The sequence below is a fragment of the Nannospalax galili genome, unplaced genomic scaffold (assembly GCF_000622305.1).
Source record: "Nannospalax galili isolate Female #2095 unplaced genomic scaffold, S.galili_v1.0 scaffold1056, whole genome shotgun sequence".
NCBI lineage: Eukaryota > Metazoa > Chordata > Mammalia > Rodentia > Spalacidae > Nannospalax > Nannospalax galili.
The window spans coordinates 358,589-371,296 of record NW_008338734.1 but is presented as its reverse complement, the minus strand read 5'-3'; the positions used below and the strand labels follow the sequence as shown (position 1 = coordinate 371,296).

Genomic DNA, 12,708 nt, shown 5'->3' with positions numbered 1-12,708 from the left:
CCTTTGGTAGTTTCAAAAAGAAAAAAAAAGAAAAAAGATGTAGCTATGGACTCTTTTCAAACTAATAGATTCTCCCTCCTCTCCCACTGGTCACCCCCCACCTCCTTGCACCCTTTGTCCACTTTTATGAATTAAAACATGCACACACTTGCACACACAGGGAATCCTGCCATTAATTAAAGGACTTGTCAGCCCCAATCCCAGATTCGTACAGTGCAGGAAATGTCTCTCCTTTTAAGTGCAAAACCATAACATTACCATTTCCCCAAGTGCGCTCTGTTTTAGGCTGCTTTCCTAATTAGAGGGATGATAACAGCCGTGCTGATTGGCATTATAAAAGCACTAGTTTGGTTTCATCCGTCCCAGGTGTGCTGTGTAATTTTTTTCTTCTCACCGTTTCAGAGTGCTACCTAATCAATCACTGCAACTTTGGCAACATCAGCATCCCTGCAGTGAGTGCCTTAAAGTGATTGCACCTATTTCTGGCGACATGCTGATACATCTGAGACAGCAACAGAATATTTTAGGTTTATTTTGGCAAAAATAAATTATAAACTAGATAAGATCTGACCCTATCTTAAATCCATTACTTTCCTAAGCAGTCCACCCCCTGTGTGCTTGCCTTTGCCCATGGAAGGGAATATGCGTGTTGGTGAACCCTTACAGATGGAAGAAAAGAGGAATTGAGAAACAGCTCTTAGAGTTATTGGAGAATTTCTTCTAGGTGTTAAAAAGCCATTTAAAACAATATGGGGAACCTGATGCTGCCTGGATCAAGGTGTTCAATTTCAAAACCCTCCAAAAGACAAATACTAAGTCAAGTCCTTTTCTAAGGATACTGGACCACATAGAAGATGACGATGAAGATGAAATACGGGAAGAAGAAAAGAGGAGAAGAAGAGGAAGAGGAAGAAGAGGAGGAAGGGGAGGAAGTAGGAGGAGGAAGAATCAGGTACCTGAACTTATATTAGCCACATCTTCCCTCCACACTGGAAAATGAAAGACAACCTTAGTCACTTGTGAGTAGAGGCAGTGTGCACTGGACTCTAGATGGACGTGGGGTACTGCAACCCAAAGCGTCAGTGAAAAGTGGCACCAAAACCCAGGAGTTAAGTCAACTTGAAAACTGGGTTCTCTGAAAACTTTGTGTTTGCCTGGTGGCCTTTTATTCAGTACAACTTGCAAATTCCTGGAGGGGGGTGAGGCAGCTCACTCCAATTCTGCACCTTAGTCCTTTGGTAGTTTCAAAAAGAAAAAAAAAGAAAAAAGATGTAGCTATGGACTCTTTTCAAACTAATAGATTCTCCCTCCTCTCCCACTGGTCACCCCCCACCTCCTTGCACCCTTTGTCCACTTTTATGAATTAAAACATGCACACACTTGCACACACAGGGAATCCTGCCATTAATTAAAGGACTTGTCAGCCCCAATCCCAGATTCGTACAGTGCAGGAAATGTCTCTCCTTTTAAGTGCAAAACCATAACATTACCATTTCCCCAAGTGCGCTCTGTTTTAGGCTGCTTTCCTAATTAGAGGGATGATAACAGCCGTGCTGATTGGCATTATAAAAGCACTAGTTTGGTTTCATCCGTCCCAGGTGTGCTGTGTAATTTTTTTCTTCTCACCGTTTCAGAGTGCTACCTCTTGCCTTCATTGTTCCTTAAAGTTTTCATCTGAGGAATTAATACAGATAAAAAGACATTAGAAAAGAGGTGCTGATGCCACTGCTCATCACCGAAAGCTTTTATCAAAAGTACAAACTATACAAGTTAGAGGATTTTTTTTTTTACCCTTTTGTTTCTGAGGGTTAAGGGAGTGGGAGGGGTGGCAGTGTGGAGAGGAGAGGAGAGGCTGGGGGAGAAACACAGCTCTGTCAATGGTCTGAATGCACCATTAAAACTGGCGTCACTACAAAGGTTAGAGCAGATCTAACTGTCAATACAGTGAGGAGTGGAGTCCGGTAAGGGGGAGCTTTTGAGAGAGAGAGATACTTTGATATTTTGGAACGTTAGAAGGGTGAATGTGAAAAATTGGAGGTTGGGGATCTAATTACCCAACCATAATTGGGGGCTAGGGAATAAGTTCAGTCCTCTCAACTCACCGCAGATCAATTATGTTAAGAGAACATCTGTAAGTAGAACTTAATGAGCTCCATTAGAGCAACATGTACAGCCTCCTCTAACAGTACTTGTCAGCTTCTTGGATGAGCAGAAGGAAGCTGCTAACCAGGGACCTGGCGAGGTATTTAAATACTGGAGAAGCCGCTCTGGCCCACTCAGGTTTTGTGTGCACTTCGGGAAGAAAGTGAGCACAGAGAGGCGTATCAGAAAACCAAGGAAGGAGGAAACAGAAGGCTCTGGTATTTGTGTGGCTGCATCTCCAGGAGTGATGGTGGGAGTGTGTGGAGGCGTATTGTCAACCTCATCCTTCCCTTGACTGAGACCTTTGATTGTATCTGGACTTTAGGGGGGTGCTGTCCTTTGCCTCCCCCCCCCCAACAACAACAACCTGTCTGCTACCCTTAAAATCATTACTGAAAATCCCCACACAAAAGTAATCGTGCGGTGGGTTTTGCAGAAAGAGAAGGCTGAGAACTTGAAGACGTATTTAGAAACATACACACACTTTATTTATATATTTATATATATATTATTTTCTTGTGGGAGATCTCTTTTGAGCAAAGGTAAGTTGGATATGTCTGATCTCCTCCCATTCTATCATTCCACCCACTATGCCCCTCATAAAGGAATCATAGTATTTGGACCCAGAAAAAGACAGATCTGCCTTTTTTGTTTTTTTCTTAAGTGTTAGTGCTTGGGGGGTGGATTGAGTTAAATTTTCTCATCAAATGTATAAGTTGCAGAAACAGGGGACAGGCCGAGGATAATGGGACCAAGAAGAGTGCCTCTTTATGGCAATCCTTTTTACAAAGATTTCCGAAGGATGTGTAATTAAACTGGGTAGTTTACTCTCAGGAAATGAAGAAAGTGCTTGCCTGGCTTGATCCAACCTTTAGCTTGGCTGAGTAAACAAAAGCACAAATTCTTTCACTTTTTCCCTGGTGGGAGGGGCGAGTCATGGGGGTTGGGGGAGCGAGGGGAAAACAGGGGGTTTGCTGAGGGTTAATGGTGTTTTTCGCAAAGTGTCGGCAGAAGATGATTAAATTCCACCTCTTGTTCACTAGATCACTTTGTGTGCGCTTGTATATTTCATTGTCAGCAACCGCTGATGATCACATCTGTGCAGTACATTAAGTGGCAAGCCTCTTCATCTGCACCGGGTTTTTCTGATGATTTTTTTCTGTGAATAATTCATATGATTATGAAGAGAAAAACTGCTATTTTCTATCTCCTCTCTCTCTCTCTCTCTCTCTCTCTCTCTCTCTCTCTCTCTCTCTCTCTCTCTCTCTCTCTTCTATCACACAGATTCAAATAAAAAAAATCTTGCTGTAAATTGCGTGATTGGGGAGATAGCCTGCTTTCAAATAATTTAATTCATGACAAAACCTAATTACTGTCAGGTAATACCCTGTCAGCTTTAATGCATTTCATCAGTCATAATGAAAAAGAAGACCATTTTATGACCCATCTAATTATCATTACATTTTAGGGGAAAATGAATGGCATGGAACTGAATGTTAACTATTCCATTTTATTCTTTTACACATGTGGTTTGGCATATTATTCACTAAGTTCCTCTCTCTCTCTCTCTCTCTCTCTCTCTCTCTGTCTCTCTCTCTCTCTCTCTCTCTCTCTCTCTCTCTCTCTCTCTTTCCTCAGTACAAGTAAGGGGTAGATGCTAAAACTGAAAGGAAAAAGAAGATGGGAAGTAGGGGTGGGATGCAATTAGAGATCTGGGTGTTTGTCCTTAAAAAAAAAAGGTGTCAAAGTGGTTAATGCCTTTGCAGGTTGGTGTTGATATGGGAATCTTACTGCCATAGTCCAAATAGAGTACTAATTACTGCGAATGATGTCACCGTAGGCAGAGGAATAATCCCATCATTTAATTAGTTGAATGATTTAAACAAAGATTTGCATAGATGCACTAATCAGTTACCATGAATTACAGAGAAGCAGTTGCCAGTGAGGGGTAACAGATCATACAGTTGGAGGGGGAAAAAAAATCTCATCTCCTTGAACATAATTAATTTAATTGTCCTCATTAGCTGTACCATTTGTTTTCATTTTATTTCTCCCTTTCCCCACACATACTTCTCCCTCCCTCCCTCCTTTTCTTCTCAGTACATTGGCTTAGAGAGAGAGGAGAGAGGAGAGAGGAGAGAGGGGAGAGAGAGAGAGAGACACAGAGAGAGGGAGAGAGAGAGAGCACATGACACACATTCACATACTCTGGGGTGTTTTCAGAGTGGCTGTGCCTGGAAGGTGGGGTAGACCAGCCAGGAGCTGTGTGGATGGGTGAGGTGTGTGCTACCTAGCCCAGCCAGAAAAGCCAGACTTAAGTCTGCTTATAGACACAACACATCAGCTGAAGGAGTTCTCACTAATCTGCCTGACTCTGAATTTCGATATTTTTCAGGTTAGTTCTGAGTTTTGTTGCCTTTTAAAGGGAGAAGAAAGCAAGTCACATACTATTTTATTATGACCCTTCAGAAGATTGGAGTTAAAAAAATAAATTAGCCTTTCAGTGCCAGGGCTGTGGATAGAGAGGAGCATAATTTAGCATAAATATTCAAGGGGGCTGCTTTGATTTGGGGATGGGGGGACAACTAGGACCAGATTAAAATTGATGGTGCAGAGGAGAAAATAGTTGTGGTTTTTTTTCTTTTCTTTTCTTTTCTTTTTCAACAATTGAATCTTTCTTGGCTCTTAAAACATCTCGGCCAGTGTCATTCAAATTTGCACTATTTTTAAGCTTGACCTTTGACAAGCCTTTGTAAGACCTGCTGAGGGGGGCTCCCAGAGCTGTGAAGAGGCAGAATGGCTGAAGTTGGAAAACTTGGAAAACAGAAGAAGATATTTTAAAGCTATCTGTGATCTTTAGTAGATGCAAAGTGAAGAGAAGAGGTTAGGGAAAATGGGACCTCTTTCAAGAAAAAAAAGGGAAAAAAGGAAGAAGGAGCTGTCAGGGCCTTAAAACAAGTCTATGAAGGCAGTTTGAGAGGGGAAAGGGGCTAGCTGGCCAAGTTAGCCCTGGAGGCTTGTGTCTCCATGTCCTGGGGGGAGGGAGGCAAAGAGGCATATTTTAAATGCAAGTAATTCAAGTCCCTGCAATAAATTCAAAGTGTTCAGCACCGGGCTTGGGTAACAACTTTACAGTTTGGCTCTTTGGCCATTAGGGAGAAAGAGAAAGCCGGGTGTGTGGCACTTTCTGGACCCGGTTTGTGAGACAGACTTTTGGAGAGGTCTTGAGAGAGTTGCCGAATGGAAGTCACAGCCCCGGCAACTTCAGGCAGCCCCCCCCCAACCCCGACATTTGCTAAGAGGGGGAGGGGGGGCTGTGCGCTCTTCCTGGGTATCCTGGTAGCGCTTTGATTCCCTGATTTTTATTTTAATTTTCATCAGCAATGGATTTAGAGGGCAATTTGCTTTCATTATACCCAGCCTATTCCAAGATGCCCCGGTTATTTTAGGAAGCCCTACCCTTCTCCGGAGCTTTTTAGCAGGAGTTCTTGTAGATGGCTCTAGGAGGTAGGGTCTTCCTGACAGTCCAGTCCTGCAGAGGTCACAGTCTCCGGTGTGCGGGTGCGTGATGTGATGGGGAGGGGGTGTCCTCAGTGTTTGTAAGGAGCATGTGCGAGCTGTAGTTCTGTCTGCACTCCCAGGCTTGTAAATTTTCACCCTGGGAAATTAGCAACAAAGCCCCGATCTGTCTCCTGGTTGCTTTGCACTTTCCGAGGGCGGCTGTACTTGACTGAGCTGCAGAACAGACAGCGGAGAGAGAAAGAGAGAGAGAGAGAGAGCAACAAGAGAGAGCGAGGGAGCCAAGAGAGGGAGGGAGAGCAGAGGGAAGGGGTGGGGGCGAGGTAAATACTCTTAAATCGGAAGGGAGCAGTTTCCTCTGTGGTCTTGACAAGCGCTGCCTGGACTCCGGCGGCTCTGTAATAACTGAGTGACCTTTTCTTTGGCTGTATTATGTCTGGCTGAGAAGGGATTGCATTTTGCAGCTGAGAAAGCCAGGGGCTTCCTTCAGCTCCGGCTCCTTGCACACTGCTGGGGTAAGTTGTCTGGAGCCTGGACCAAAGAGACATCCTCGGACTGCAGTTGCCTAAAAGGACACCTGTGGCTTGCATGCGGTCCACACCGATACTTGGCGGATCCTGGAGGACCTCATTATTTTAAACTTAAAAAAAATAGAGATTCCCTCCAACCCGCCCCCCCGCCTTTTTTTTTCAAACAATGCTTCTTTTTGACCTTTCCCAAGGAGAAGCGCTACCAAGCAGCCTCGGAGCCTACTGAACAGCCTCCCCCTGTATAGCTTAATTGAGAAGGTAAGTAGAGGCTGTGTACACATGCGTCGGCTTATTTGTGCTGTGTGTGTCTGCGGGTGCGCGCGTGCGTGCGTGTGCGGTTGTGGGTCTTTTTTTTTTTTTTCCTTCTTCTCCATCCTCTCTTAATGAGACATAAATTAGAGCTATATTCAAACTCCCCACCTCCCCACCCCATTGCTGCAACTTTCACCGGGGCTGCGGGACTGCTGAGATGATTTTTCTGTTGAAATCATGAGAGCATCATTATTTTTATGATGAGTTGTGAAATAGATGCGGGGAGGGAGATGTGGATGCGGAAGGAAGGAGAGAGACTGCGGAGCGTGGCGCCCTCAAGTAGAAGTCCAGTGCTTGACCGTCAAAGTTCATGCTAACAGCAGCCTTCGCACACCCAGGACTCCAGGACAGGAGCTGGGATGGGGAAGGGGTGCATGTCCCCAGCCTGTGGGAGAGTGTGTTCTAAGCCCGCCCCCCCCACACGCCTGCTTGATGAAATTCACGTCCTTCTCCTAAAAGAGTTGAAATTACAATCTTCTGCTTCTCTCCACGCAGCCTTAATAACAAAATGTTTTGCCCCTATGCTTTGCGAAAGTGACTATGTTGGGATGGGGTGGGGAGGCAGATTCTGTGAACTGAAATGCCTATGTCCTAATAGGTTGAGATTCAGCACATTTTTACCGGGCTACTCAGATGGCTGTTATGAAATACAAGTCAGATTTATGATCTTTTTCATATTGAACACGATATGCTATGCTAACGCTGCGTGTGACAGTTTAATCAAATCCATTTGTTACCAGGGAGGCTAAAAGGGGCCGCTGGGATGTTAGGATTACGGGCAGAGTTAGGGAAGCATGTGGCTTTGTCATTCGCCATCATTTTGCACACGGCCACACGGCGAGGGGGCTCCCTCGGTGCTCTCACAGTGTCTGGTCTAGCCCTAGTCCCTTCCCCCACCCCCTCCATCGCCACTGCGACCCGCTCCCTAAGTGGCTTCACAATACTGGGTCCTCCGCGGTGCAAGCTGCGCACCAGAGCCACACTTGAGCCAAATCCAGGCGATCCAGCTCCTCCTCGCCACCCCTGGTGCTCCATGCGAAGCCGCTGCAACTCACGAACGCCTAAGTCAACTCATGCAGAAAAAGGAGAAAAGTTTTGGTAAGGTTACGATCTATCATAGATACACTTTCCCGGGGCGCTCAGCAAACTCGTGGCTGGCTCCAAAGCCTGCGTGCTCTTCCGCTGCTAAAGATCCGAAATATTATTGTTGTAACTGCGTTGAAAGCCTGCCGCTTTCAACCAATTAATCTCGCCAGGTCCACAAATACTGCTACATTCTTTGCAAAACCCTGTGTGGCTGCAAAGACACAATCGCGAAGGCTAGGAGCATAAACTCAGCAAGGGATTCTTTGTTAGAGTGTATGTATGTTTCTTATTTTTTTTTTTTTTATTTTGCATGTGAGCTGCATCAAAATTGAACCCAGTCTTGCAAATCTCTTGTTGGCCTTTGCCAAGCACCAGCACTTTGCTGCCATGGTAACTGTAATTAAACTGATAAGAGTGGAAAAATGTCAGTATCTCTGAGCCTTGCAGCTGCATTGGAGAAAAAGGGAATCAAATTGGTTCCCAGCTCCATTGCTCAAAAAAGGGGAGGGTGATGGAAGGACAGGGAGGGGGGTTGGGACTTGAAGGGGCAGAATAGTGAAGCAAAGCCAGGGCCAGAGATCTGGGGACATCCATTTGCATTGTTGTCCCTTAGGGGGCTGCAGCCTGTAGGGGTGCTCTGGGCCACTGAACAGAGAGAAACAAGCTTTTAGGCCCAATCCAGTTTTCCTGTTGGGGTTGGGGGGTGGGTAGGAGTGTGATGAAGATGGGCAGGAAGAGAGAAAATCTTTTGTTTGGTACTCCTGGCAATCCAATGGCTGTGCTGGCCAAATTCTTTTAATCTATGTCACCGCTCCCAGCTGCTGAACCTGCAGTCCCATTTTAGCATCTTCTCTTCCAACAACCCTTCTTCATGAAGCTCCCCCCCCACCTTCTCTCAAATTGTCCTCTTTGAATCTTTCAAAAGGGAAAAATGTTTCCCTTCACGCTGTCATTAGTCCAAATAATACATATGTGTCAAAAAAAATACTGTGCCTAAGCACTGCGCATCTTTTATCATGATGATTATTTTTAAGCCCCTGTGTATTGTGGAGTTGTGGTTACTGTGTTGTGTTAACTACTGGAGCTGAGGCTGTGCGGATGAATGACACAGAACAAGGCAACATAATGGAAGCAATCAACCGTCAGGCCGCCTCACAACGCAATCCAGGCAATTAAAAGCTCACCAGAGTTTAAATGAAACGGTTCTACTTTTTTTTCTGCACAGCACACTGTACAGGCTATTATTTATGTCTTTTTTAAAATTATGATTTCCCTTAAACTGTCAAATAACTCAGAATGGCAGGGTCTCAGAGGCAATAAGAATTTCCCTCAGAACAATTTGCATGCCAATCTAAAACTAGTTATGAGTGCTGATGGGCTACGAGCAACTTTTGAAGTATCTCTCAGCCATAAACGTGTAACTCTCCCCAGACTTGTTCTTTTGGATCAAGAGCAGACACTACTCAACTACTTTCTGCCTTTTAGGTACATGGCAATGTAGTAACTACCAAACAGTTCTTTTCCTACACTGGTTAACTTGCATAGTATAGAAAAGATTCCCTTTTCAAGAGAAAAGAGATGGTGTTCTCTAAAAGAAGATAAGAGGCTGCAGTAAAAAATATCAAACTCCTTTTATGCCCAAGGCCAAACAGAATGTAAGAGTTTCAGATATTAATTGGCCTCAGAGTGCTAAATTAAAATGTCAACACAACAAAAACATTTTGTGAAGAGAAGCCGGGTAGTGTTCCTGGGTGCCAAATGTTGGTATCTGCTGTCTTGGTTACAAAGCACCTTGAATAAAGATAGCTGACCCTCCACACTTGGTTGTGGTGTCAGAACTATGGGAAATAATGGAGTTCAGCCACTACTAAGAAAAATTCATTTCTTTTTTCCATCTTTAGTGATATTACTAAAATAGTCTTCAAATTAGGTAATTAGAATAGTACTCTCCCTATACCTCTGGATGCTTCTAGTCATGAGAGCGGACTGTCCTTTGGTAAATCAAAATCCTCGATCCTTCCAGGTACATGGCTAAGAGGCATTTGGGTTTGTTGTAGACTGTAATTAATGGGATTCATCCCTCCTGAAACCTGGCTGGAGGAAGATAACTAGTTCTGATCAAAGAAACTCCATTCGTTAGAAGTTCTAGAGAGTGCGATTTAGCAGGGCTATCAAGGGTTATGATTAATCTATACCAGGCCCTTAGCTCCTTCAAAGAAAAGGAGCAGAAAGCGGACCACAGGACTAACACCTGCTCTTCTGCACAAACAGGCTGCTGGTCTACAGCTCAGACCACCACAGTATGCAAAGCAGGCAGAACAGCCACCCAGCTGTCTGCCCTGCCTTTCCTCCCCCACTACTCTACCAGACAAGTTATTTTCTAATGAAAGCTCAACATAATATTATGTGCAATTCATGAATGATTTGAAGCCAGAAAACTTATTTAACTGCGGGCATTCCTTCTTGTCTCTTATCAATATAATTTTTTAAGGTTGAGAGGGTAAAGAATGAGGTGAGCCCCTCATTATAAGGTTTCAGAGGGCCCCAGAGAGTTTCGCTATCTGGGAGAGGACAAATAAATAGTAGATGCTTGGTTCTTTCCCCTCTGGAAACTGATTTAAATGCAGAAGTATTTGGTGTTTTAAATCTCTGTCCTTTCAAGTTTTAAACTTTATGCCTAGGAAAGGAAATGTAGTATTGCGGAACTATCTGTGGGTTGCAGGAAGCCACTTGACCCCGGTCCATAGCTACACTGTCCATCTTTTAGGGAGTCTCTTAACCTTTCTGGATCTCTGTATTATAATTTGCAATATGAGGGAATCGATGATGTCCATAGTATTTTATAGTGCTGCAAATTGTTCCTCAATAAATACAAAGCTTTGACTAGTTGGGCCTGCTTTTCTTTTCTCTTTTTATAAAGGCTCGATGTTTGACACCTGGAAAAGAAGAAAATAGAACCTCAGAAGTAAATGTTCATTCACTGAAAAGATTTCAATCAAGTTGTAAAATACAAATAACCCAGCTAGATTCCTTACTTATGAAAATATAGCCTTAAAATATATTAAGTGCCCCTATAGTTAATATGGTACATGTACCTATATACATCTGTGTATATCTGTTTATGGATGATTGTGTAATTTTATATATATTTCACCTTTGTCTTCTTTCTTCTTTCCCCTGTAAAACAAGTGTATGTTTATGGCTATAAATTGTCCAATCCTATACTTTAGTTTTTTATTAGAGCAAGTATTTTATAGGTAAGTGACGTTCTATAGACACTGACTGATGAGAATGAACAAAAATATACTTTGCTATTTTAACACAATGACTCTTTTGAAGCAGCAAGGATGTAAGAGGAAGTAACTGGATGTACTAGAAGATGGGTGGGTTTTGGGGGGTGGCTGTGCTGTATACCTTTCTATAGACGCTTCTTCAGCCAACAAATGCAGTTTAAGTGAAATTTTTCAATGGTTAAGTCAAACACAGTTTTGACCCCCATAAGCTATGCAGGAGTTGGTTTAATTCTCTTGCGTTTTTCGGTTGTCAACCATTGACTCACATTTTCTTTCTCAAGGAGCTATTCAGTGTGGCGAATCAGACACCGAATACTATTTAAATTCCATACGCAAGTCAAGTCACCACATACGACATCAATTCATTCTTATCATTACTTTATGGGTATGAGCTTACCAATGCTTTGAGAAGGATTCTACAAAGTTTGAGACTTACTTCCAAGATTTACTTTGGTCACAATGCATCCCTTGCCAACAAAACGTGATGCTTGGAGAATATTCTAACTTCCCCTGGTTGAGGCCTTTTGGCGTTTTTCTCTTCTGTCTGGTGTCAGCTCTCACTTCTCATTTGTTTCTTTTTAGGTATACAAATGCTCTCAGTTCAGCCAGACACCAAGCCGAAAGGTTGTGCTGGCTGCAACCGAAAGATCAAGGACCGCTATCTTCTAAAGGCGCTGGACAAATACTGGCATGAGGATTGCTTGAAGTGCGCGTGTTGTGACTGTCGTTTGGGAGAGGTGGGCTCCACCCTGTACACTAAAGCTAATCTTATCCTTTGTCGCCGAGACTATCTGAGGTAGGAATTATCCTTCCACACCAGTGATGGCTGGATGCCTTTTAATAGACATTTGGAAGTGTATTTTTGTTTGTTTGATTTCCAGCTTGAGTTCCTGAAGGTGTTGCCCTGTCAGCCTTCAGGCCGTTCTCACGAAATCTACTGCTTAAGGGATATGAACAAAATATAGTATCTGAAGTGTTTGAATTTGGCTTGTCCAAGTGCTCATATTTAGGAATCAGTCATTTGTTACTTATATTGAAAATGTTTAATGTCAAAGATGTGTTTGGTCAAAAACAGCATTCAGGCTTAAAAAAATTCTTTTTATTAGAGCATAAGAGACAAAAATGGGCTGAGTCTGACACAGAAAAATGAACCAATTGCTTAGCTAAATATTTTAGCTCTATGTTTTATAAAAAGATCAACTTTGGTTGGACCTTACAGTCTTAGCTTATTTAGTGATGCTTTCTGCTTCAGATTCTTAAAGGAAATCAATTTTAAATTCTTAACTGGCATTTAAAATTAGAATATGTGCTGGATGGTTTTGAAAACTTTATCCAAGTGTGACTGTCCTCTCACCCAGTGATACTCAGAATAAACACTGGAAACTGAGAAGCCTTAGATTTGCTTGTAGCTTTAGAGAATAACAAAGTAGAGACCTCAGTCTTCATGGGAAATGACAGCCACACTCCAGTGTAAACATCTGGATGGTTTCTGACAATGCAGGCATCTAAGGTTATGAAGCTCTGATGTTAGTTCACCATGCCTCCCAGCATCTGGTAGCCAGGACAGAAATTCTACAGAAGAGAAATCATTTTGCATTTCAGGGAACTTTCTGACTTGATATAGCTGCAAATTACTGATCTTAATAAAGTAGGATCTATCAAATTAAAGAAATGATATATGGCATCATTTGGATTTTCATATTTGATACAATTAATCATTTTTTCTAGTCTGACATTAAGCTATTTATTTTGAACCATTTTTCTTATGACACAAAATTTATCAGTCGGCAGGAACCTTAACCATCTTAGTTATTCTGAACCCTTAA

General features: G+C 43.0%; 1 protein-coding gene across 8 annotated transcripts in view; it reads left to right on the top strand.

Annotated features, from left to right (window-relative positions):
- The first annotated feature begins 4,364 nt into the window (after positions 1-4,364).
- The window catches only part of Lmo3 (LIM domain only 3), a 60,776-nt gene continuing 52,432 nt past the window's right edge, over positions 4,365-12,708 (top strand). The window contains exons 1-3 of one of the 8 annotated variants that reach the window (XM_008833360.3): positions 4,366-4,537; positions 6,383-6,449; positions 11,465-11,678. In XM_008833360.3, the coding sequence (XP_008831582.1) occupies positions 11,473-11,678 (206 nt within the window). In that variant the 5' untranslated portion in view covers positions 4,366-4,537; positions 6,383-6,449; positions 11,465-11,472. Of the gene's footprint in view, positions 4,538-5,500; positions 5,704-5,740; positions 6,450-7,288; positions 7,602-11,464; positions 11,679-12,708 lie in introns of those variants that run through there. The other 7 variants (XM_008833361.3, XM_008833359.3, XM_008833358.3 and 4 more) reach the window with 7 other exon arrangements.